This window comes from Tinamus guttatus, unplaced genomic scaffold (genome assembly GCF_059628265.1).
Source record: "Tinamus guttatus ecotype Peru unplaced genomic scaffold, ASM5962826v1 Tinamus_guttatus_pri_ptg000460l, whole genome shotgun sequence".
NCBI lineage: Eukaryota > Metazoa > Chordata > Aves > Tinamiformes > Tinamidae > Tinamus > Tinamus guttatus.
Genome location: NW_028288994.1, coordinates 55,912 through 80,781, shown reverse-complemented (window position 1 = coordinate 80,781; position 24,870 = coordinate 55,912). Strand labels below are relative to the sequence as shown.

The 24,870-nt window shown below is 64.0% G+C and overlaps 5 protein-coding genes across 5 annotated transcripts; 3 read left to right on the top strand and 2 right to left on the bottom strand.

Annotated features, from left to right (window-relative positions):
- Positions 1-263: 263 nt before the first annotated feature.
- CIAO1 (cytosolic iron-sulfur assembly component 1) lies at positions 264-2,267 on the bottom strand. Its single transcript, XM_088532580.1, has 7 exons — positions 2,116-2,267; positions 1,377-1,525; positions 1,192-1,303; positions 1,029-1,117; positions 750-951; positions 590-677; positions 264-511 (listed from the first exon to the last, which is right to left on the bottom strand). The coding sequence occupies exons 1-7, from the start codon at positions 2,252-2,254 to the stop codon at positions 268-270; spliced, it is 1,023 nt and encodes a 340-aa protein (XP_088388706.1). The 5' UTR covers positions 2,255-2,267; the 3' UTR covers positions 264-267.
- A 213-nt stretch (positions 2,268-2,480) lies between these two features.
- Positions 2,481-4,775, top strand: TMEM127 (transmembrane protein 127). The gene is made up of 4 exons (XM_088532579.1): positions 2,481-2,610; positions 3,305-3,469; positions 4,247-4,572; positions 4,655-4,775. Exons 2-3 carry the CDS (start codon positions 3,313-3,315, stop codon positions 4,552-4,554), a joined length of 465 nt encoding a protein of 154 aa, XP_088388705.1. The 5' UTR covers positions 2,481-2,610; positions 3,305-3,312; the 3' UTR covers positions 4,555-4,572; positions 4,655-4,775.
- A 1,608-nt stretch (positions 4,776-6,383) lies between these two features.
- On the top strand, positions 6,384-13,216 carry STARD7 (StAR related lipid transfer domain containing 7). The gene is made up of 8 exons (XM_088532577.1): positions 6,384-6,763; positions 9,953-10,146; positions 10,349-10,398; positions 10,855-10,965; positions 11,054-11,136; positions 11,217-11,316; positions 11,473-11,557; positions 13,041-13,216. Exons 1-8 carry the CDS (start codon positions 6,384-6,386, stop codon positions 13,214-13,216), a joined length of 1,179 nt encoding a protein of 392 aa, XP_088388703.1.
- Positions 13,217-14,264: 1,048 nt separating this feature from the next.
- Positions 14,265-16,409, top strand: ASTL (astacin like metalloendopeptidase). The gene is made up of 8 exons (XM_088532569.1): positions 14,265-14,322; positions 14,434-14,496; positions 14,625-14,677; positions 14,944-15,034; positions 15,109-15,226; positions 15,729-15,910; positions 15,991-16,072; positions 16,154-16,409. The coding sequence occupies exons 1-8, from the start codon at positions 14,265-14,267 to the stop codon at positions 16,407-16,409; spliced, it is 903 nt and encodes a 300-aa protein (XP_088388695.1).
- A 635-nt stretch (positions 16,410-17,044) lies between these two features.
- On the bottom strand, positions 17,045-23,869 carry LOC148593060 (uncharacterized). Its single transcript, XM_088532568.1, is given in 16 exon segments — positions 17,045-17,311; positions 17,384-17,527; positions 17,964-18,108; positions 18,180-18,337; positions 18,339-18,463; positions 18,538-18,704; positions 18,769-18,812; positions 18,909-18,998; positions 19,099-19,157; positions 19,265-19,377; positions 19,724-19,804; positions 19,886-20,001; positions 20,539-21,012; positions 21,568-22,100; positions 22,200-22,747; positions 23,706-23,869. Coding segments are annotated over 16 exon segments (3,222 nt in total). The 3' UTR covers positions 17,045-17,050.
- Positions 23,870-24,870: the final 1,001 nt, after the last annotated feature.

The following is a 24,870-nucleotide window of genomic DNA, read 5'->3' as shown; positions in this document are numbered from 1 at the left end:
TGCTAAGGCGAAGCCGGAGTCTTCCACACAGCCAGCACACTTTTATTGAGCAGGGGGCCACGAGCGTCGGCACGGGGACACACACAGTGCCCCACAGCCTCTCCCCATGGTGCTGCCTTGTGTGTCCTCGGGGAGCCTGCTGACACCACAGGTGACCTCCCCCGTGTCACCCGTCACACTCGACCCCAAATTCACCATCCAGCCCCATTTGGTGGCGGCGGCGCTGATGAATCCGGCTGCCCGGAGCGGCTGGAGCCGGCGCGCGGCTCAGCAGCCCTCGGGCCGCTGGTAGCGCCAGAAGGCGATGTCGCCGTCGTCGCTGCACGAGGCCAGCAGGCCGGGCTCCGTGGGGTGCCAGGCCACGCAGTTGACGTCCTGGGAGTGCGCGCGGGCCACGTGGGCGGCCAGGCTGAAGGTGGGTGGCTCGTGCGGGGCGCCAGGCACGCTCTCCTCGAACACGCGGATGGCATCGTCCCCGCAGGCCGTCGCCAGTGCCCCCGTCAGGTGGCACCTGCGGCCCAAGTGGCATCACACGCGGCCCAAAACATGGGGAAATAGCCCCAAAAGGCGAGGGCGGCAGCGCACTCACCACGCCACGTCGTAGATGGTGCGGGTGTGGAAACCGGAGAGGGTACAGACGCACTTCCAGGTGGGATCGGAGCCGCTGCCGGCTGCCCCTGCGGGGAGAGGCCGCCCTTAGCCCCCCTGCTCGGGCAGGAAGGGGCCGGAGGCCGAAGGCTGCCCCTCACCTTCCTCGCCGGCCGGCTCGCTGCGGCGCCACACGCGCACGGTGCGGTCGTCGCTGCAGGACGCCAGGCGCTGCCCGTCGCGGTCGAAGGCCACGCTCCACACGGTGGACTCGTGGCCCTCGAGCGTGCCGCAGCACACCCAGTCGTCCTCCTCCTCGCGGTAGAGCTTGACCGTGTCGTCGTAGCTCGCCGACGCCAGGAGCTGCGCAGGGGATGAAGGACGCGGCGGGAGGCTACGGTGACAGGCGGCGGCGGCCGCGGGCCCGGCTGGCCACTTACCTCCTGGCTGGGGTGCCACACGACGTGCTTGACGTCCTGAGTGTGCGAGCTGAGCACGCTCACGCACTCGTACTCCTCCTCCTCATCCACTGCGGGGAGGAAGAGCGGGGTGAGCACTGCCAGGATGGGCTGGGGACACGGGGACGCTGCGGAGGACGCTCACCTTCCCACACCCACACGCTCTTGTCGCGGCTGCACGTGGCCAGCAGGTTGCCAGAGGGCGCCCAGGCCACCGACTTCACCTCGTTCTCATGGCCCTCCAAGGTGGTGACGCACTGCGGCGGGGACAGGAGCGTGAGCGCGGCAGGGGACACGCCGCCCCGCGGCCCCGGCCGTGCCCGCGCTCACCTCGAAGCCGCCGGGCTCCTGCTTCCAGATGCAGGTGGTGGCGTCGAAGCTGGCCGAGGCCAGGTAGGTGCCGCAGGGCGACCAGGCCACCTTGCGCACCGTGCGCTGGTGCCCGTCGCCCAGCACCGCGCGGCACGACCAGCCTGCGCCTGCGGGACGGGCTGCTGGGGGCGGGGCTTTGGCACTGGCCCCGCCCCCACCATTGAGACCCCGCCCAGATGAATGTGGCTCCTCCCTCTTCTCACAGCCCCTCCCTCCCTGCCTCATTAGTCCCGCCCCTCCCATGTGCTCGCCCCACCCTTCCTGCTGCCCCCTTCCCTCACAGCCCCACCCGGCCCCTTAGCCCCGCCCCTTGCCCCCAGCCCCTCCCTCCCAGCTCCCTGGCTCCGCCCCCTCGCCCACCACAACATCCAGCCCCGCCCCATGCCCTCCAGCCCCGCCCCCTCCGGGTAGTCCTATCTCCCTGGCCACGCCCCCTCCCCAGCCCCACCCTCACACCAAGTTTGCCCCCCCCGTAGCCCTCCCCCTCGCCCTGGCCACGCCCCCTCCCGGCTCACTTAGCCCCTCCCCGCTCCGCTCCCTCCCTCGCCCTGGCCACGCCCCCTCCCGGCTCACTTAGCCCCTCCCCGCTCCGCTCCCTCCCTCGCCCTGGCCACGCCCCCTCCCGGCTCACTTAGCCCCGCCCCGCTCCGCTCCCTCCCTCCCTCGCCCTGGCCCCGCCCCCCGCCCCGCCGCGCACCGTCGCGAGCCCAGAGGCGCACGGCGCGGTCGCCGCCGCACGAGGCGAGCAGGCCGCCGCCGGGGCTCCAGGCCACGTGCCAGCAGCGCGAGTCCGGGTGCGCGGGCACGCGGCACAGCAGCGACAGCGCCTCCTTCATGGCGGCCGCGCTTCCGCCCCGCGCCGCCTGACGTCACGGCCGGAAGCGGAAGCGGCCGGCGCGGGGCGGCGGCGGCGCCATGTACACCCCGGGCGGCGGCGGCTCCGGCTCCGGTCCCGGCCCCGGCCCCGGCGCGGGGCTGCCCGGCGCGCGGCGGCGGCGCGGGGGCGGCGCGGGGCTCCCGAAGCAGCCCGAGCGCAGCCTGGCCTCGGCGCTGCCCGGCGCGCTCTCCATCACGGCGCTCTGCACGGCGCTCGCCGAGCCCGCCTGGCTCCGCATCCACGGCGGCACCTGCGCCCGCCAGGAGCTCGGCGTCGCCGACGTGCTCGGATACGTGGAGCCCGAGCTGCTCCGGGGTGAGCGAGCGGGGTGCCCGGGGCCTGCCCCCCACCGCCGGTTTCCCCCTGCCCTGCTCCCCCAACCGGCCGGGGGACACCGGGTCCCGGTGCCTCATCCACGTAGATATTTATTTATTTATATCCGGTTATGTAGCCATTTCCTCTGCCTTGATGCTCCATAGTTGTCGTGTGACTCTGGGAATGACCCCGGCAGCCACTTCCCGAAGTGCTCGGAGAGGCGGTGAAACCGGTTGGGGATGCGGAGTGTCACCGAGGTGTCACGCTCCCTGTCACCGCCCACTTTCCTGAGGGAAAAGGCTCCTTTTGGGCCTTTTTCCCTTCTTTTGATTGCTCTTTTCCTCCCTCTCAAGTTTGGAGGGGCTGCTCCGCACCCTCTGGAGAGACCTGGCCCCCCAAGAGCAGCAGTAAACCTGCTCTGCTCCCAGATACCGCAGGAATAGCGGCCGTTCCCTTGGGATGCATGTGCTCCAGAAGCAGATCCAGGGACTTTAAAGCTGCATCCTCGTCTCCATCCTACTCGTCTGGCACCAATTTTGGTGTCAGGTTTGGGTGGATGACAGAGCCTCCGCGACACGCGGGGAGTTTTGAACTGCTTCTTGCTGCTATTTTTTTCACCTGTCGCTAAAAACCAGCTCCGTTTTGCAGCTTTAACTGTGCTGAAGTTTCCGTGTGTGCTTCCTCGCCCTCCCAGATTACTGCATGAACCCGCAGACGGTTCTGCTGCTCCGGGTCATCGCTGCCTTCTGCTTCCTGGGCATCCTCTGCAGCCTCTCGGCGTTCCTGCTCGACGTCTTCGGGCCCAAGCACCCGGCGCTGAAGATCACGCGGCGCTACGCGTTCGCGCACATCCTCACCGGTAACTCCCGGCGCCCCTTATTTACTCATTTATTTAGCTACGTAACTCGTTCGTTATTTAAACCGCTCTGGGAGAAAACCACGTTTTTCCCTCTTGTTTTTTTCATCTGGGATCTGAGTCTAGAAGGGGCCCGAGGTGGAAGCTTTGTCCTGTAATGCACAACGGAGACTTTCTGGGGAATAAGGTGCAGGTCGTGTCTTCCCGCTCATCCTCACAAAGGATTTGCTTCCCCTTATCCCTGATAAAATGGCCCACGTCAGCCCCTGAGCTGCTCAGGAGACGCCTGAGCCTGCTGGCTCCGTGACGCTCCTGCCGCCTCCCAAGAAACCGGCTGCAGCTTTTCCAGCCTGGGATTATCGTACGCGGCCCCTGCTTTGCCCCCCGCTCTTCACCTCTCCTTTGCAAAGAGGACGAGCTCGTCTTTAGCTTATTAATCCCTCCGGGCCACTAAGCAGCAGCTGCTCGTGTGGCCTGGCCCCGATGCCACGCTGAGGGCACCTTCTCTTCTTGCTAGCCAGGGCAGAGGAAGGTGGAGATTAAGCCGCTTCTGCTGCTGCCTGGGCTTCTCCTCGCTCTTTTTCTGTTTTTCAAGAAATAAAGCGGGTGGAAGCCAGGCTTTGAGCTGGCCCTTGCTCCATTTTATACTACGGGGAAGCAGAGCTGGCCCAGGCTACCTGGCCTTGCTTTCTGTCCCCTACGTGGCAGTGAGGTCACCGCGGCTCTTCCTCCTTTGCTGTTTTTCCTGCTCGGATGCTCAATGTCTCCTCTCCCGCCCAGTCCTGCAGTGCGCCACCGTGATCGGCTTCTGCTACTGGGCCTCGGAGCTGATCCTGGCGCAGCAGCAGCAGCACAAGAAGTACCACGGCTCCCAGGTCTACGTCACCTTCGCCGTGAGCTTCTACCTCGTGGCCGGAGCCGGTGGCGCCTCCATCCTTGCCACGGCCGCCAACCTGCTGCGCCACTACCCCACCGAGGAAGAGGAGCAGGCCCTGGAGCTGCTGTCGGAGATGGAGGAGAACGAGCCCTACCCGGCCGAGTACGAGGTGATCAACCAGTTCCAGCCGCCGCCGGCCTACACGCCGTGACGCTGCCCGCGGCGCACGGTAAGAGCTTCCCGCCGGCCCCGCTCGGGACGCGCTTCCCTGGCCCGCGGCCGGTCCCCTTCACCAGCACTTTGTTTTCCAGGCACCTTCGTCGCTCTTCCGATCTCTTTCCAGGAAGGAAGACTTTTTTCAAGGTCGGGTAACCAGCGGTTCCTTCACCTGACGCTCTCCGAAGGGCCCTTCCTTCTGATAACTTTGTAGTGTGATTTTTAACCTCCCCATCGCCTGCACCCTGTGGGGTTGCTGGAATAACAACGGACCGGAGCGCCGCCAGCAGATCCTGCCTTTCTGCCAAGCCTGGATGCTCGTTCCCAGCTGCGCGTTCGCTGAGGGCGAAATCGCTTCCCGCTCCGCTGGTGGGGGAAGCGAAAGGGCGACGCGTCCCAAGACGTCGTCCGCTCGCCTCCGGGAGCAGAAAACTGTCCCGGCGCCTCTGGCTCAATTGCACTTTATTCATCAGAGCCTCTTTGCCTGGACGTCCTTCCTGAAGCCTGGAACGAGGAGGAGGAAGGAGCCCCAATTCCAGCAGGGATCAGCATCCGAATCCCTCCCCTCTGCGGCACCCAAGCACCTTGCAAGTAAATCCTGTTTCCACCAAAATTAACACGGGACTTTTGCACAGTGGCAACTACTGAAGAAGCAGCTGGAGCCTGTGCTGGAAAACGGCGTCTCCAACTATCGCTTTTATGCAAGACCTCCGGGCCACGCTTGTTTTGCGCTTTTAACCCATTTCCCACCTCGCTCTTTCTCTCTCCTGCTCTTAGTTTCTCATCCTGCCTGTCACAAGGACCATGGTCCCCCGCGAGCCCCAAGAAGCCACCGGAGGGATCCGGCTTGCTCGCTTCCCGCTGCTTCCCACCGCGTCCATGTGTCTCACGGCGCATCCCTTCTCCCCCCGCGCGCTTGCGGCACTGCTGGCTACGCGGGAGCGAGCCGCTTTCGGGGCGAAAAGCGGGAAAATCCCATTCTGCGGAGAGCGCTGCTCGCGTCCGGCCCCCGCAGCAGGGGACTTGGGACCGGGAGGAGCCTTTCCCAAGAGAGGGCTGGTCTGTAAATAGTCTGTGCATAAACATATTGTATTTCTGTAAAAAGAACAGAAAATAGAGACAAAAGAGGATGTGGTTTTTCCCTTGCCCACTACTCCACGGGGCAGAACCAGGCGGACAACCCCTAGAAATCGCGGGGGCCTGGAAGCGGCACCTGCGAAGGCAGGAGAGCGGTGCAGCATTGGGCACCCGGTGCTCTCGGCCCGCTCCAGCCTCCTGCTTTTTCTTTTTTTAGGGAAAATAAACCGAATGTAAATAGTGATGGTGACGGCTTTGTACTTCCCGGGGGTGCCGTGCCCTGCTCCGGGGCGCCGGGTGCTGCTGCCAGGGGCCGGGCGCTGCGGTGTCACCCGCCCGTGCTGTGCCCGGCAGGGACACTGCGCCCAGTTGCCCTGTGCCCCGCGGTGTCGCATCGCTGCGTCCTCGGATGTCGCCGCAGCCGGATTCTCCCCTGCAGTGTCGCTGTCCCCTGCGCTGTCACTGCCCGCAGCTGCGCTGCGAGGCCCCGCCTCTTCTCGGCGGCAGGCCCCGCCTCTTCCCGGCGGCAGGACACGCCCACCCGCGGCGCGGGCCCCGCCCCTTCTCGGGGCGCCCTTGCCCCGCGCCCGGTCGGCAGCGGGCGGGGCGGGGCGCAGAGCGGGGGGCGGGCCCCGGCGCGGCGCTGGCCAATGGCGCGGCGCGGGCGCGCGGCGCTGGCCAATGGCGCGGCGCGGCGCGGGCGGTGACGCGCGCGGCGCGCGGGCGGCGGCGCAGGAGGCGGCCGGCATGTTGCAGCCGCGGCGCCCGCCCGCCGCGCTCGTCGCCTGCTGCGCCCGCGCCGCCCGCCTCGGCCCGCGCCCGCCCGGTGCTGGCGGCGGCGGCGGGCAGGGCGGCGCGGCGGGCGGGCTGCCGGCGCTGCTGGCGCGGCACTGCAGCTACGTGACGGCGCAGCGCGCGCGCCGGGCGCAGCAGGCCTGGCCGCGCGGCAGCGGCGGCGGCGGCGGCGAGGGCGGCGCGGAGCGGGGCCGCCGCGGGCTCTGGCGGGGGCTGCTCCGCGGCCGCTCCTCCTCCTCGGGCTCCGCCTCGGCGGCCGGGCGCCTCATGGCGGCGCTCGCCGGGGTCTTCGTGTGGGACGGGCAGCGCATCGAGGAGGAGGAGCTGCAGCGGTGCGTGACCCCCGCGCCTCGGGACCGGGATGGGGGCGACCCCCAACCCCTCAGGGGACCCCCCGAATTCCAGGAACTCCCCCCGCTAATTCCTGGGATTCCCCTCCAATTCCTCAGGGTGTCCCCCCCCACCACCTCCTCCCACCCCCCCCAGATCCTGGGGTGTCCCCCCTGGTTCCTCCAGGTCCAGGGGTGCCCCCAGCCCTGGATCCTCGTGGTTTCCCCACATCCTTCAGGACTGGGGGTGCCCCCATCTCTCCCATATTCTCCCCATTTTCCCCCCAACTCAGATACTTCAAGGCCTGGGAGTTGCCCCCTCCCAAATCCTCATGGATGCTCCTTCCACCTCCCCCATCTCTCAGGGCTCCCCTCTATCCCCTCCAATCCCTTCCAGCCTTCGAATCTCGCTTCCCACCCCGGAATTTTCTGGTGCTCCTTCAAATTCTCCAGGCCTGGGGGTGCCCCGATGCTGCCGTGCCCAGGATCCCACCCCCGTCCTCGGGATACCCCAAACCCTTCCGAGCCCCGCGGTGCCTCCCCCAGCGTCCCGGGGAAGGGGTTGGCCCCACTTGTCACTTGATTTTGGGGGCCAGCTGTGACACGCGACGGCTCCGCGCGACCTCGGGAAGGGCCATGAACACCCCAACGAGAGGTTGCTCCTTAGCCCTGGAGAGGCCACCCAAGCCCTTCCCCTCCGGTTTGGCTTAATTAGCTCGGGTCAAACTTAACGAGAGCGCAGCGAGGAACAGCGGCCGTCGCCTTCGCGTCTCCCCGCTCCAGTTCACGGCCCTGCCCGGAGCCGCCAAGGGCAGATCCTGAATTTTCGGCCTTTCTTTCCCCCCTTGATGAGGGAGTTTCCAGCGAGGCCGCCGGGCGCCGTGACCGCCGGACCTGCTTCCTCATCGCGCTGGCATTAAAACCCCGGCGCTGTTTTCCGTGGAGCTCAGCAGGGCCCGGATTAAGTGCCGGATTAAAAACGGATCCGGGCCGTGCGGCTCGCTTCCCACGGGATCGAGCTGTTCCCATAAGGACTCGGCAAGTCTGATAGCAGCTCCCTATAGCGCAGTCAATAGAGCAAGGTAGAGTCTGCCCTATTCTTTGTATATTTTACTATTCCCTCTTGTTTTTTCTCCTCTTTCCATCCTAACTCGCTAGGTTGGAGTTTTGGAAGCCCTAGTCCTGTTTGCTCCTGCAGGACGAGACTCGCTTTTCGTGCGGTTTCGTATAAATTCCAGAGGGAGAATCGGAGCAGAGGGATTTGGGGGATGTTTTCAATGCCGGCTCCCAGCGCAGGGAGCCTGAACACCGGCTGCGCTCTCGCTGCCTCTCGTGGGAGGAAGAACTTGGCAGGAAAGCCCGTTTGCAGCGGGTTTGTTTGCTCGGTGCTTTTTATAACCGCTCCGTGCTTGGCAGTTGGCAGGAGGTCTCGAAAATGAGGTAAAACACCTTATTTTTGCAAGTCGAAGGATGAATGCAGCCTTAATTAATGACTCTATCTCCTATTCTCACCCTTATCTTTATCAATACTGTTTTTTTTCCTACAAAATGAGCAGAAAGAGCGTATTGCTGGTGCCATAAGCACAAAAGAGACGGCGAAGCTGAATGCAATAAAACTTATCCCTTCACGTGCCGGTTTGCGGCACGGGGGCGGAAAACTGCCTGGGATTTGTCCCGGCTCCGTGTGTTCAGCCTGCGGCCACAAAGCCAGGAACCTCCTGCGTCCAGACTTGTCACAAATATTACGGATTTGCTGGTTTCCATCAGCACCCGCCGATCTGCTGCTTTTTCTTGAGCCTTCGACGCTTTGAGGTGGAAAATGTCCAGGCGAAGGCGAGGAAGGGCCCGCGGCGACACGAGGGATTGCGGCCGGACTCCCTTTTTGTCGGGATTTCTTTCCTCTACGGAGTCTCAGCTTTGCCTTCCGGCAGGGAACGCGCTGCGGGGCAGCTGTGCCCTCTGATTTCTCAACATTCCTTAAAAAATGCGAATTTTGCCGATTCATCTGGAAAGGGCCATTCTGTGAACCCAATACAGCAGGAAAAAAGTGAGGAAAATCTAAAGGAGGGAGGAAGAAGGACTCGAGGCTGATGTTTAAGGACCTCAGTGCCATAAGCTGCGGCTCGCGTGGCTTTGAGCCACGTTGTGCCGCTTTTCCCGCGGAACCGATCCCTCCGCGCGGAGGAGAGCGGGATAAGGAGCGCGCCGGGAAGCTGCTCCAAGGCTCCTCGGATCCTCCTTCCCAAAGGAAGTTGCGCGGGGCGACGCGGAGCTTTGGGAGCAGGAAGTTTTTCCTTTGGGGTTTCCAGGGAGCACCTGAGCGCTGATTCACCCGACCGGCGGGACCTGCCTTACCGGCTGCAAATGGGTGATTTTAGTTATATCCGATGCTAATTATTTTAATATAATTAGTGACTTTGGGCGCCATCAGGGCCTGGAGATGCCGAAAGCGCCGCAGATGGGACCCCCTTTGGGGACTCTGTGACAGGCCGGTGCCGGCGCCTCCTCTGCACTTGGACAGGGCTGTAGGGAGGTCCCTTCCCGTTTTATTTTGGGATGCTGAAGCCTGAACTCGAGGGATTTATTCTGCAGTGGGAAGGGTTTTATTCCATGCACTTCCCACTTAAGGAGCTGGATTTGAGTCTCCCTGCAGTGCCCTGGGACCGGTTCCTCTAGGTGAAGGAGGCTCAAACCAGAGATTGAGTGCTGTGTGGAGCCAGAGCCTCTTCCCGAGGAGGCTCCGTCTTGCCGGTCACGTCTTGCAAACCCTGGAGCTCAAAAAATCCTCAGATTCCTCTTCCGAAATAGCCTGGATTTTCCCCCGTCTCCTCTCGCCTTGTGAGATCCCTTGGGAGCTCCGTGCGCTTTCCCAGGCCGCCGCGTCCGCCTCGTATCCGTGCAGCCGCTGAGCGGGACGCGATCCGTCCGGAACGATCCCGGCAGCCTTGCGGAGCCGGCGCTCCCGCCTGACTCAGCACCGCTCCGGGCGGCATTCCTTATCCCCCGGCAGCCCCATTCCAGAAATGTTTCCACCTTGAATCCCTCTGTTTTCCCGTGTTTCTTCGCGTCCGGGTAGTCACTGTTGCGTCGAGGGGGCTGCTCCGTCCTCCCGTGGGGATTCTGGGGCTGGATGGGCTCCAATCCGCCCGGATTTGCCGCCTCTGACCTTCCCTTCCCGTTCTCTCCCCCCAGCTCGGCACAGGAGATGAAGCGCATGGAGAACATGTCCAGTCTGCTCCACGGCAGCGTTCCCGAGGAATTCCAGAGGCTGGAGCCCAAGTCGGAAAGGGAAGCGGCGGAGCAGCCCTGGGAGATGGTCATGGACAAGAAGCACTTCAGGCTCTGGCGGCGGCCGATCGAGGGCACCCACTTGTATCAGTACCGGGGTAATCCTGCTGCTCGCGGGCTGGGCTCTGGTTTGGAAAAGCCGAAAAAAATCCCAATTTTATGTCATTTACTGCCCTCCTCACCGGTCCCGTCGGCCCTGCGGAGTGGCCCTGATGCTGGTCTTGGAAAAACGACTTTTTCTTTAGATCTTGCTGCAGTGAGTGCTCTGTGCGTGACTCCCTTTTTTCCCCTTTCCTGCAGTATTTGGGACGTACACGGATGTGACTCCCAGGCAGTTCTTCAACGTGCAGGTGAGTGTGGGGGAAAGCCAGGTTACTCCATGTGTTAGGAAGCAAGCATTCCCAGGAGGGATGGGATGGAAAACTGGTATTATCTGCTCTTGGTATCACTTGCATGATATAAAACAACTTAACTTGGCCCGTTCTAACTCATACTAGGATCTAATTTACCCCGTTTATCCGCTTCTCCCATCGATCTGTGGTGCTCAGTTCCTGCTGGAGGTGAAGTCTCGAGGAACTGCTGAACTTTATAGGATTTCTGATCCTAGTTTTCGCCCTCGTGCCCTGCAGGGCCCTGCGCTTCCTCCTCCACTGATGTTTTCCAAAGAATCTTGAATTTCCTAGAGGGTAAAACCTGACTGGGGCAACTGGTTTGTTCCCCCTAGATGAGGACAAGGGCTGGTTATTTTCCTTTAGCGATGACATTGGGTACATGGGGACTTTGATTTGGTCCCGTTTTCTTGCCAGCTGGACACTGAGTATCGGAAGAAGTGGGACTCGCTGGTCATCAAGCTGGATGTCATCGAGCGGGACCTGGCCACGGGCTCGGAAGTGATCCACTGGGTAACTCACTTCCCGGTGAGCGATTCCTGCCCCTTTCCCTCCTCGTTTATCCGCCCCACGCGAGCGGCTCCGGACGCTGATTTCCCTGCTTGCCTTTCCCCAGTACCCGATGTACTCACGGGACTACGTGTACGTGCGGCGGTACCGCGTGGACAAGGAGAACAACATGATGGTGCTGGTGTCGCGGTACGTGGCGCCGGCCCGGCGCGGGCCCTGCCTGGTTCTGCTGCCTTGGCTGGAACATTCCCTTCTGTTGTCCCCTCCAGGGCCGTGGAGCACCCGAGCGTCCCCGAAGATCCCGAATACGTCCGGGTCCGAACCTACGAGTCGCAGATGGTCATCCGGCCTCACAAAACGTTCGACGAGGTGAGTTTTCAGAGAGCTCTGAAGAGAATCGAGGAATCATTCTCATGGAATTGCCTTAAACATCTCCCTTTCCACCAACAAACCGCACCGAGGATGGAGCCGAGAGCTGCGGAGCTCCGCGGCCGCCTCCGACTCCCCCTGCCCCTCTCTTTCCAGAACGGTTTCGACTACCTGCTGACGTACAGCGACAACCCGCAGACCGTGTTCCCGCGCTACTGCGTCAGCTGGATGGTCTCCAGCGGTGAGTCGCGACGACGGGAGCTTTTTCCCCCTTATTCCAAGTCATTCTGGGCTTTAATTCCTGCCTGGCGCGCTAGCAAACAGGAGGGGAAGCTGCAACACCTGCTCTGCAGTGCCCACAGTGGGACTCTTTTAAGAAAGAATATAAAGTCAATATCAATATGTACTTAGAATATAAAATATAAAAATAAAAGCTAAAGCAGCAGTCAGCAGTTAAACCTGGCACGTTTGCTGGTGCGACGCAAAGCAGGAATTTTATGGCCCCCTCTGTGGAGGGGGAAAGAGGGGAAGATTGAGAGAGCTGCGTGCTGGCACAAGGGGAGGAAAAGGGCTCTGTTCATCCTTCCATTTGTTTTACAATAAAATAAATAAAAAGAGAACGAGGCAGGAGCAATAAAACCCGCAGCCCCTTTAGACCTTTGACTACAGTGATTTTTGGTGTCTGGCATCACTCAACTCTCTCCTAAACTTGTGCGTGCATCAGGACTTAAAGGCATTAACACACTTGACCAGTTGACTCTCTTGCCCGTTCTCTGCCCTTTCATTACTTAAAAACATTGAAAAAACAAGTCTACAACCCCTCCCGTGAACTTTCCTTTCACCCCTTTTCTTCCAAAATACAGAGTTTAAAGTGTCTAGGACAAGGGCAAGGCTGGCCCTAGTAAGGGGGTTCAGAGGGACCCCAGAGGCGAGCGGAGCATCGACAGCAGAGCTGAATTTCGGCTGTTTCAGGACATAATGTGATTAAACCACCTTAAACTTCCCCCTCTCTCCCTCCTGGTCTTGCTGAGCAGGGGTGGAAGGAGGTGGTACAAGGAGCAAGTGCAGGAGGAATCCTTTTCCAAGGGGGATTCCACATCCCAATCCTCTTGGCACCGTGCTTGCTCACCATGGCTTGCCTGTGATATTTAAGCCCTGTGGCCTGTTAACTCTGAAGCGGAGTGACTCCTGTGCACCTCATACTTTGGCCGCCTTGGGCAAAGTCACACGAAGGACAGGGAGGTGTGAGGTTTCCAAGAGAGATTTTTCCTTAATAAAAAAGCGAGACTGAAGAAGCCAAACTTGGCTTTTTTAAGCCCAAGGTTGCTGACTGGGGCTGAAATGTCACCAGGTGGCTCAATGGGGACCCGAGGTGGCGGGTGCGAAACCTCAGAGCGCCGCTTTCCCCGGGTTAGAACTGAAGCTGCGGGCAGGAAGCGGCAGAAAAGCCCTGGGGTCGGAAACGCCTCCGCGCGGCCCCGGGTCGGTGCTCGGCTTCGCTTCACTCCTTTGCCCAAATAAGTGATCAGTGGGGAGAAAAATCAGGCAAGGGGAAAACCGAGAAGGGGCTAAAGGAGAAGAATCTCGCGCCTTTCTCCCAAACGGGTGGGATTTGGGGAGCGCAGGTGGATGAAGGGACCCCCGGAGGCAGCAGGGAGGGTGCGGAAGCGGATCCCTTCCCTCGCCCCTTGCTTGGCTTATTCTCCTCCCGCTTCTTCCGCCAGGAATGCCGGACTTCCTGGAGAAGCTGCACGCGGCCACGCTCAAGGCCAAGAAGATGGAGATCGAAGTGCGCGACTACCTGTCGGCCAAGGCGGCGGGCGAGGGCGGCGAGGGCAAGGCGAGCGCCGAGCTGCGCGGCGACGGCCCCCGCGGCCCTGCCCAGCTGGAATACGCCTGAACGGCCGGGAACGGCCCACACGGAGCCGCTGCTCCGCGCCCTCCCCGTCACCGCCGCCGTCCCGGCCGCGCGGCGCGAGGACGAGGATGGCGGCGCCGCCGCCCTCCAGCACCATGAACATGTGTGATGAGTTTCCCCTGCCTGTGTGTATTTCCCTCCAAAACCAACAAGGAATATCGGAGAAACATCCTCGCGGCGCGGGCAGCGTCTCTCCGTCCTCGGCGCCCGCTCCCTGCTCCGGCAATCCTGGACAGCCCGGCCGCGTCCGCGCTCTTTCCCGCCTCTCCGCGCTCCAAAATCGCCGCGCTGCCGCCGGAGCAGCCCTGGGGCTGCCGCTCGGCCGCCCAAGTGCCTTGTTCCGGGGACAGCCGCGGTGCCCGGCGGGATCCTGCTGCTCCCTTATCCCGCCTTGGAGCAGAACGGGGGGGATTTGGGATAACAGCAGCGAAGACGGCTTGTGGGGCGGGTTTAAGCCCTCGTTTCGGCTCCGAGGGGTGGGATTTTCCGGAGAGCTGGGATCAATGGGGGCCAAGCGCTCGGCAAATCCGTGCGGGATCCCTGGGAGCTCTTGATGGGGGCGACAGCAGCACGGGGAGCGGAGGAATCTGTACAACTGGCAACAATACCAATAAAGGATCTGCCGTAGCAACAGGCAGACACCCGGCCGGCGCCTGTTGTGCTTTCCCGGGAAGGAGCTGGAGACGCGGCCTCCGGCACGGTGGAAAACCAGCCCATGGAAAGCCCTTCCCTTAAATCCCCACCTGGAAATCAGCTGCTTCCTGCCCGTCACCAACACCGATAACGAGCAATCCCGTTCCTGGCTCATTAATGATTTTATCCTGATAATCAACGAGCTGCCCCTGTTCCAGCTTGCAGGGGGGTTTCGTGGGGACGAGACCAGCACAGAGCAGCCTCCCGGGGCCCCTCGTTACCCTCTGGCCGAGCAGCCCCAGGTCCCACCTGCCCCTAATTAATTAGGGATAACGAAAGGGCTATAACTAGCCCAGATGGGGGTGGGCAGGGGGCAGTTAGGGTTTTGGTGCTGGCAATGGCTCCAGCCTGGGGAATTTGGTTGCTCCTTAGTGGTGGGTTTTGGCTGCTGGAAGGTGAGGGCAAAACTCCCCCAAGTTGGGGAGGATTTTGGGGTCCCGTGATGGATTTTCTTCAGTTTTGTGCCTTGTTTTGGCTGCCCGGCTCAGGCTCTGGCCCTCTTGCAGGTGGCCCCGGTGGCACAGGCAGCCCCCGAGGCGGTGGCGATGACATCCTCAGCATCAATAGAGGTGAGGGGCTCGGGTCTGGGGACACGCAGGGCTCGAGGTGGCCCCGTCCCCGGCCCTGGTGTCTCTCGGGGAAGCGGGAGCTGAGCTGAGTTGCCCCGTTCTCAGTCGCCCCCTCTCTGCCTTCCCAGTGCTTGAAGCCCCCAACAGCAGCTTCCTCCTCGAAGGGGACATCGTCCGGGCGGTGAGTGGGGACCACAGGGACACCGCAGGGCTGGGGCTGCCCTGTTCTTTACTAAGCCCTTAAAAATTAAAAATAAACCTTTATATATGTATATATAAATAATAATAGAAGGGTTTGGTGGAGGGTTGCTGCTTATGGAGGCAGTGCTAGAGATGCCAAAACCGCTGCCGGGTGACACTGTGTCCCTGAGCCCCAGCCTGGGAAGCGTGTCCTGGCCGGGGATGGATTTAGCACCAGGACCTGCCCCAACCTCCGGATCCAACCAGGATCCGGCCAGAGCCTTCGCGGCCGCCAGCCCCAAGTGGCCGAAGCGCCGCGGCCTCGTGCAGATCCCCTACGAGCTCTCGGAGCGCTACGGTAGGTGCAGCCCGCGCGGCGCCCGCGGGGACGCGTCGCGGGCGCGCGCGGAGCCGCCGGCTCTTCTCCCGCAGACGACGCCAGCGTGAAGGTCCTCCGGGAAGCGTTCGGTGACTTCGCAAGGCTCACGTGTGTCCGGTTCGTCCCCCACTCCTACCAGAGGGACTTTGTCTCCATCGCTCCGATGTCTGGGTGAGCGCGGCCGCTTCCCCCAGCGAGGGTGAAGGGGAGCGGGGAGGAAGGCTGCAGTGGGGAGACCAGGGCCCCCCTGTGCTGGGTGATGAACCCCCATGGTGACGGGGACGTGTCCCTTTCCTACAGACCCATGGGTGATGGGGACATGTGTCCCCAAGCCCATGGGGGTGTCCCCCTAGATGATAATGATGATGGCCACGCACCCGTGGGTGATGGGAAGACTCGCACATCGACAACAGAGTGGGCAGCAATGGCCCGTGGCAGCAGCAGTAAATGAGCGTGTGTGTCCACGGGCGATGGGGACACGTGTCCACGGGCGATGGGGACACGTGTCCACGGGCGATGGGGACACGTGTGCGCGGCAATGCGCCCTCAGTGAAGCCGGGCACGTATCCATGGGTGACGGGAGCTGGTTCCCACCATCCCCGATGGCCGCGGGCGCCTCCGGCCCGGCGGCTCCGCGCGGGCGGCGCGTGGAGCCGCGATGTCCCCCGTGCAGGTGCTTCTCGAGCGTGGGCCGCGTGGGCGGGATGCAGCCGCTGTCCCTGGCGCCCGCCTGCCTGCGCCGCGGCAAGGGGGTGGCCCTGCACGAGCTCATGCACGTGGCCGGCTTCTGGCACGAGCACAGCCGCGCCGACCGCGACGCCTACGTGGCCATCGCCTGGGACCACATCCTGCCCGGTGAGCTGCCGCCCGCGCCCCATGGCCACCCGCGGCCATCGGCCGGACTTCGGGGGCATCTTCTGGCTCCTTCTTGGCAGGCTTCGAAGGCAACTTCATGAAGTCCCGGACGCCCAACATGCTTGTGGGCTACGACTACTCCTCGGTGCTGCACTACAGCAGGTGAGGCCGGCGCCGCGGCGGCGACGTCCCCTCCTTGTCCCCAAGACGGTGACGGCTTTGAGCCCCCTCTCCCCCCTCCAGATACGCGTTCAGCCGGAGCGGGGCGCCCACCATCACCCCCCTGCGGTCCCCAGCAGCCACCCTGGGCCAGCGCCGGGGACTCAGCGCCTCCGACGCCGCCCGCGTCAACCGGCTCTACGGCTGCCGGGACGTCCTGCCGACCCCGGTGACACCCGGCGCCACCTCCGGCCGCCCTGGCAGCTCCCGTCCTGCTCCGGGGACACCGGAGGGATGCTCGGATGGGTGCTCCACGCTGGTGGCCGGGACGAGCACCTAGACCTCATGGTGCCCCTCAAGACGGTGACTTATCGCACCCGATAACACTATTTTGGGGGAAATCAGGAATTAGTGGGACCAACTGAGGTTCAACCTTCCTCCTGCATCTCTGGTCAGATGCAGGCAAAAAAAGGCTATTTTTCTCAATTTCCCCTTCTTACAGGGTGGTTTTGGGCCCAAATAAACAGTATAAAGGCTAACACTGAATTATATTATTATTATTCTTATTTTGCATGAGGATCTATTCAAAGAAAATAAAGGCTGGGGCAGGGGGGAGGTTTTAAGGCTTTCTCGGCTCTCGCAGCTTGTCGCGTCGCTGCTTTAGTCCCGTTTCAAGCGAATACTGCAACGGCGGCTGGGGGGGGTGAGGGGCAGCCGGACGCCTGGGCCCCCCAGGCAGGTGCAGGGCCAGCGCTTCTACTCTTATTGCACAGCAGGGGGGGGCAGCAAAGTGCGGCCGGGGGTACCGCGATCCCCCCGCCGTGTCCTGCCCCCAGGCCAAGGCAGGCGGCGGGGGGGTCTCCCTGAGTTGATGCCCTTAATTATAGGGGGGGACCCCATTAAATCCCCCCCTGCTCGGCTCAATAGGGGCCCCAGGGGCCACCTCGTACCGTGGGGAGGGGGTGCGGAGGCGCCCCCGGCTCAGAGCAGGTTCTTGTTGCGCCGGGGGACGATCCTGCGCACGGTGCGGCGCTCCGACACGTTGCGCTTGACGCGGGCGCCGGCGGCGGCAGCGCCGGGGGGCTCGGCCGCCAGCGAGGGGCTCGAATGGGCCTTGGTGAGGCCGGGCGGCTCCGGCGGGGCGGCCGCGGCGCCCGCCCGCGCCTCCCAGCCCGCCAGGTCCGCGGCGCCGGCGCCGATCCACGACTCCAGCAGCCGCGCGTAGGTCTCGTAGCGCCGCCTCTGCGGGACGGGGCCGCGCTCGGAGCGGGGACGGCGCCGCGGGCGCCGCGCCGTCCGCCCGCCCGCGCTCACCTCGTAGAGCAGGTAGTCCCTCTTGGCGCGGTGCTCGTCCAGGTCGCGCGCGCGGCCCCGCTTGTCGGGGAGGTTGCGCTGGTGCTCGAAGAGCTCGGCCGCCAGCTGGTCCATCCAGGCCTCGTGCGAGCGGTGCTGCTCCTCCTGCGGGACGAGCTCAGCAAGGCAGGGCCGCCACCGGCACCGTTGTCACTGCCGGCACCGTTGTCACCGCCATCTCCACCACCACCCTCCTTCCTCCTCCGGGAGGACCTGGCTGCCACCACCACCATCACCTCCTCCAGCACCATCTCTACCCCAACCCCTGGTCCTCCTCCCGCAGGGCTCACCAGGGCGATGAGGTTGGGCACCGCGGGCAGGATGGGCTGGATGAACCTGCCACCATCATCATCGCCCCCCTCCCTCCAGCACTGTTGTCACCACTAGCACCATTGGTGGCACCAGCATCCTCACCAAAAACCATCATTGTCACTAGCCCCGCCACCATCGCCCCTCTCCCTCCATCACCATTGGTGGCACCATCATCACCGTCACCACCATCATCATCACAGAACCGTCCCCAGCGCCCGGCCGGGCTCACCGGGGCGCTGCGGCTGGGCGCCGCGGGCAGGATGGGCCGGATGAAGCGGCGCTGGGAGCTGACGGCGGCTGGGAAGGGCGGCGCGGAGAAGAGCGCGGCCACCAGGTTGATGCGGGAGATCCAGGAGGACATCTCCTCGGCGCTCCTGCGGGAGGAAGCGCCGTGACGCCGGGGCCGCCGCGGCCGCCGCGGCGCGAGGAGCGCGCGGGCACTCACGGCGCCTGGAAGAGGAAGACGCGCCAGTCGGCCGTCTGCAGGCGGAACACGTGGGGCCGCTTCGTGTACTTGCTGGCGCGCTCGGCCAGCGCGTGGTGGACGCCCAGCGGCTCCTCCGTGTCCAGGCGGCTCTCGTCCTGCGCCGTGACGCGGGAGGGGGTGACGCCGCGGATCTGCAACGTCACCGCGGCGCCCCACGCCGCAGGCACCTACCTTGAGGAAGTAGAGCACGGTGCCCTTGAGCACGGTGTGGAAGGTCTTCCAGCCTCTCTTGCCCCACGGCGCTGCAGGAGGAGGACGGAGGTGACCACCCACGGTCCCCACGGTGGGGTGTCCCCCGCCGGGACGTGGCACCCACTTTTCTTGCCGTCGGCCTCGGCGTGGACCTTGCGGGCCAGCAGGCCCTGCCGGTACGTGGTGGCGTCGGCGGCGCGCGGCAGCTCCACGAAGGGGTTGCTCTTCTTGCGGTCGGGCGCCCCGTGCTGCGGCCGGCTGTCCCCGTCCTCCTCATCGTCACTGTCGTCCCTGCGGTGACACGGGGCGTCACGGCGTGTCACACCAAGGGGAACTCGGGGACGGGGGGACTCACGCTGCCCACTGGAGCTTCTCGTTGCGGATGGAGCTGTAGAGAGCCTGGGGGACAGCACGGAGGGTCACGGGGAGCCGTGCGGGGACATCCCCGAGGTGGGGACACCCGCGTGGGCACGACGCGCCGTCCCCGTCCCCTACCTTGAGCTGCTCCTTGGGGAAGTTCTGCCCGTCCATCATGCCGTTGAGGTTGGCCACGAACTCGGCGCTCGTCATGGCCCGGCCGATGTTCTGCGGGGAGCAGGGGACACGTGGGTCCCCCCGCCGTCCCCTGGGACACGTGGGTCCCCCCGCCGTCCCCCGGCCCCTGCCCTCCCGCTCCCCTCCTCACCTGCCCGTGCAGGTCGGTGTTCAGCAACATGATGGCGCACGTCAGCGAGTGCACGGCGTCTGCGCGGGCGGCACGCGGGGACGGTCACCGCGGGGTGTCCCCGCGCTCCTCCCGCCCGTCGCGTTGGGGACAGGGGGGGTGGGGGCGTTTGGGGACCGTGTCTCACCGGGCGAGGGGAAGGCATCAGGGTTGCAGCAGTGGTAGCGGCGCGAGAAGTGGCCCAGGATGCGCTCGCGCTCCTGCGTCTCGCCCGTCAGCACCAAGGCCCCCAGGAAGGACCTGCGACGTGCGGGGGGACGCGACACTGTCACCGCGGGTCCCCTGGGTCCCTGTAGACCCCCAGTTGTGCCCCCCTGGGCTCCTGCACACTCTGCTGGGCTCCAAATCTGCCCCAACAGACCCCAAATCTCTCCCTGCTGGATCCCAAAGGCCACCAGTCTTGTCCCCTGGACCCCAGCGGGCCCCATGTCCCTGAGAACCCCCTTGTTTACCCCCCACCCCAGACCCCAAAGACCCTGTTTGTCCCCGCCGGGCCCCAAGAGACCCCCCAAGTCCCCAGATCATCCTCATGACAGATCCCAAAGACCCCGATCCCCTTCCCAGCCCAATCCCGCAGCCCCGGCACCTGAGCGCCCGGTCCAGCGCCTGGCCGCCGAACTGGAACAGGGCCAGGTACTCGTGGGCCACCATGGCGCTGAAGTCATTGCTGGGGACATGGGGACAGTGGAGCGGGCTCAGCGGGGCCGGGGGCCCTGCCGAAAGCCCCCCCCCCTTCCCGAATCCTTACTTTTTCCGGAGGAAAGCGGCCACCTGGGAGCGCTTGAAGCCGTCCAGGTGGAAGAGGCGGGCGGCCAAGCGCTGCGCGTCGGCCCGGCCACCACAGCCACCAACGGCCACCAAGGGCTGCCCGGGGGGGTCCCCTGGCCGCCTGGGGGGACACGAGGTGGGAAGTCCCTTGATCTGCCCTGGGAAGTGGGCAGGGCTCCAGGATGGGGCTGGGGGGATTTAGGGGGGATGTGGGGGGAAAAGGGGGGATAGATGGGGGGGGGGAACACACGGGTGGCACTGGGAGGGGACAGAGAGGGGCTGGGGGACAGACAGGGGTGCTTGGGGACATGACTGGGATGACTGGGACATGACATGACAGGGATTGGACACAGGGAGCGGGTCTGGGAGCAGAGCAGGGGGGACCCGGCGCCCTCACCCCTGCGCGGCACCGGGAGGCTCGGGGGGGGCCCCGTCACCCGCGTCCTCCTCCGTGGGGCGGCTCGGCGGGGACGGTGACGGTGGTGACGGTGACAGCAGTGACGGTGACGGCGACGGCGACAGCAGTGACGGCGACGGCGGCAGCAGCGGTGACGGTGACAGTGGCCGCGGTGACGGTGGTGACACGGCGGTGGCCGCGGGCCGCGGGGGGGCGGGCGCTGCCCCCCCCTGCAGCCAGGCACAGCGCCCCCCCGGCCCCCCCGGCCCCCCCGGGCCCCCCCGGCGCCCCCCCGGCCCCCGCGGCGGCAGCCCCAGGCCCGGGGCGGGGGGTGCGGGGGGGCTGCGGGGGGGGACCTGGGACCCCCCTCCTGGGGGCAGGTCCGAGGGGGGCGGGGGGGGCCGGGACCCCCCCTCCAGGCCCAGATCTGGGGGGCTGGGAGGGGGCTGGGAACCCTCCCCTGGGGGCAGGTCCAAGGGGATGGGGGGGGTTCGGGACCCCCCTCCCGGGGGCAGATCCGGGGGGGGCAGGGAGGGCTGGGACCCCCCTCCCGGGGGCAGTGCGGGGGGGGCTGGGGGCCGATCCAAGGGGCTGGGGGGGTCCCAGTGCCCTCCCCCCACAGGCAAATCTAGGGGGGGCAGGGGGCTGGGGGGGGGCTGGGAGCCAAAGCCTGGGCCCAGATCCGGGGGGTTGGGGGGGTCCCTGTCCCCCTCTTTTGGGGGCAGATCTGGGGGGCTGGAGGGATCCCTGTCCCCGCCTTGTGGGTGCAGATCTGGGGCGCTGGGGGGGTCCCTGTCCCCCCCTTTTGGGGGCAGATCTGGGGGGCTGGAGGGATCCCAGTGCCCCCCTTGTGGGTGCAGATCCAGGGAGCTGGGGGGGTCCCGCTTCCCCTCTTTTGGGGGCAGTTCCGGGGGGCTGGGGGGGTCCTGGTTCCCCCCTTTTGGGGGCAAATCTGGGGGGTTAGGGGGGCCCCAGTCCCCCCGTTCTGGGGGCAGATCCGGGGGGGCAGAGACCGCCAGGCCGGGGGGGGCCGAGGGATCCTGAAGGGAGAAGAAAATGGTGGAAAAGGAGCGGGGGGGGGGGTCAGCATCACCCCCAAAGCCCCCCCAAAGGGGCCGGGGTCCCGGCACTCACCCCGCTCCGCGGCGTCCCCGGCGCTCCCGGACCCCCCGGCCTGGCCACGACAGAGGTTGCGGGTGGGCACAGGGGGTGACAGACCCCCCCGCCCCCACCCCAAAGCGCAGGGCCGGGGACCCCCCCCGTACCTGGTGGCCGTCCCCCATGGCGCGCGCGGCCGCGATGTCCCGCTCCGTGATGAGCAGCTCCGCGGCGGCGCCGTGGGGCCGGTACAGGGGCACCCGGAACAGGGGGTTGGTGTAGAAGCGCTGCTCTTCCTCCTCAGCATCATCCTCCTCGGCCTCCTCCTCCCGCGAGGACGAGCCCTCGGCTTCCTCCTCATCCTCCTCCTCCTCCTCTGCAGAGTCCTGGTCCCCATGCTCGGGCGAGAGGCTCCTTTCTATAGGCACCAGTTCAGGTGAGAGGCTCCTTTCTATAGGCACCGGCTCGTGTGAGATGCTCCCTTCTATAGGAATGAAGCTGTGCGAGATGCTCCTTTCCATAGGCACCAGTTCAGGTGAGAGGCTCTCTTCTATAGGCACCAGCTCATGTGAGATGCTCCTTTCTATAGGCACCAGTTCAGGTGAGAGGCTGCTTTCTATAGGCACGGACTCGTGTGAGATGCTCCTTTCCATAGGCATCCGCTCATTTGAGCTGCTCCCTTCTATAGGAATGAAGTCGTACAAGAGGCTCCTCTCTATAGGCACCAGTTCAGGTGAGAGGCTCCTTTCTATAGGCACCGGCTCGTGTGTGATGCTCCTTTCCATAGGCACCAGTTCAGGTGAGACGCTCCCTTCTATAGGCACCAGCTCGTGTGAGATGCTCCCTTCTATAGGCACTGGCTCATGCGAAAGGCTCCTTTCCATAGGCATCCGCTCATGTGAGCTGCTCCCTTCTATAGGAATGAAGTCGTACAAGAGGTTCCTTTCTATAGGCACCTGCTTGTGTGAGCTGGTCCCTTCTATAGGAATGAAGTCGTCCAAGAGGCTCCTCTCTATAGGCACCTGCTTGTGTGAGCTGGTCCCTTCTATAGGAACGAAGTCGTGCGAGAGGCTCCTTTCTACAGGTCCTGACTCATGCAAGATGCTCCCTTCTATAGGCGCCAGCTTGTACGAGAGGCTCCTTTCTATAGACAGCAGCTCGTGGAAGATGTTCCCTTCTATAGGCCCCAACTCATCCGAGATGCTCCCAGCCGCAGGCACGAGCCTGGGTGAGAGGCTCCTTTCCATAGGCACCAGCGGGGGGTGCGAGAGGCTCCTCTCTATAGGCACCGAGTTGTGCACGACGCTCCCTTGCCACGGGCACGCGCTCCCGCGGGATGTTCCCAACCTGCGGGATGTTCCAACCGCGGCTGTGCTTCCATGCGGATGTTCCCACCTGTGGACACATTTCCATGCGAGATGCTTCCATCCGTGGGCACGTTCCCATGCGAGACGCTCCTATCCATGGAGAAGTTCCTATGCGAGGTGCTACCATCCATGGACATGTTCCCATGCACGATGTTCCCATCTGTGGGCACATTCCTGTGCAAGGTGTTCCCATCCATGGACACGTTCCCATGCGAGATGATCCCATCCGTCGACACGTTCCCGTGCAAAATGCTCCTATCCATGGACATGTTCCCATGTGAGATGTTCCCGTCCGTGGACACGTTCATATGCGAGATGCTCCTATCCATGGACACGTTCCCGTGGAAGATGCGCCCATCAATGGACACGTTCCCATGTGAGATGCTCCTATCCATGGACTCGTTCCCATGGAAGATGCTCCCATCTATGGACACGTTCCCATGTGAGATGCTCTATCCATGGACACGTTCCCGTGGAAGATCTCCCATCCGTGGACACATTCCCATGAGAGATGCTCCTATCCATGGACATGTTCCCATGCAAGATGCTCCCATCCATGGACATGTTCCCGTGTGAGATGCTCACATCCGTGGACACATTCCCATGAGAGATGCTTCTATCCATGGACACGTTCCCGTGTGAGATGCTCCCATCCATGGACACGTTCCCGTGTGAGATGGTCCCATCCGTGGACTGTTCCCATGAGAGATGCTCCCATCCATGGACACGTTCCCGTGTGAGATGGTCCCATCCGTGGACACGTTCCCGTGTGAGATGCTCCCATCTATGGACACGTTCCCGTGCGAGATGCTCCTATCCATGGCCACGTTCCCATGTGGAATGGTCCCATCCATGGACACATTCCCGTGCGAGAGGCCCCATCTGTGGCTGCGCTCCCGGCGTCCCCCTCGATGGCTCCCTGCAGGTCCCACACGCACATCTGGGCTTGCACCAGGCTGGCCCAGAAGACGTCGGTGGCTCCGGGCGCTCCGGCCCGGGCCGGCTCCTCCGTGGCCGCTTCCCGGGAGCCGCCGGCGCCATCCGAGAAGACGATGGCGTCCTGCGCCGCGCGGCTCCGCTCCAGCGCGCCCGCCGGCTCCATGGCGCCTACGGCAGCACGGCCACCGCGCGGCCACCCGGCGGCCACATGGCCACCGGTGCCCTGCGGGGACAGCGGGGTCAAGGCAGGCTGGGGAACACGCGGGAAGCGGCCGGTCCCTGCTCCGGGATGCGGGACGGGGAGGGAGGGATGGAGGGACTGAGGGATGGAGGGAGGGAGGAGGGATGGATGGATGGAGGGATGGATGGAGGGATAGATGGGTGGATGGAGAGATGGATGGAGGGATGGATGGAGGGATGGATGGATGGATGGATGGATGGAGGGATAGATGGGTGGATGGAGGGATGGATGGAGGGACTGAGGGATGGAGGGAGGGATGGAGGAATGGAGGGATGGATGGAGGGAGGGATGGATGGAGGAATGGAGGGATGGATGGATGGAGGGATAGATGGGTGGATGGAGGGATGGATTAATGGAGGGATTGATGGAGGGATGGATGGAGGGATGGATGGATGGAGGGATGGATGGAGGGATGGGTGGAGGGATGGGTGGAGGGATAGAGGAATGGATGGAGGGAGGGATGGATGGAGGAATGGAGGGATGGATGGAGGGAGGGATGGATGGATGGATGGATGGATGGGTGGGTGGGTGGATGGGTGGATGGGTGGAGGGACGGAGGGAGGGAGGGATGCAGGGATGGAGGGATGGATGGATGGATATGTGAAGAAAAGAATGGCTGGATTTGTGGAGAGAAGGACATATGGGTGGATGGAGGGAGAGATGGATGCTGGGATGGATGGATGGAGGGAGGGATGGATGGAGATAAGGATAGATGTGTGAAGAGAAGGATGGTTGGATTTGTGGAGAGAGGGATGGCTGGATGGAGAAAGGAATGGGTGGATGGAGAGAGGATAGAGGGATGAAATGGGAGAGAGGGCGGAAAGAAGGATGGAGATGGGCAGACAGGCAGGAGATGGGGTGGGGAGAGGAGGGAAGGAGGGATTGAAGGAGGAAGGGATGGAGGAGGGAGGAAATGTCCCTGC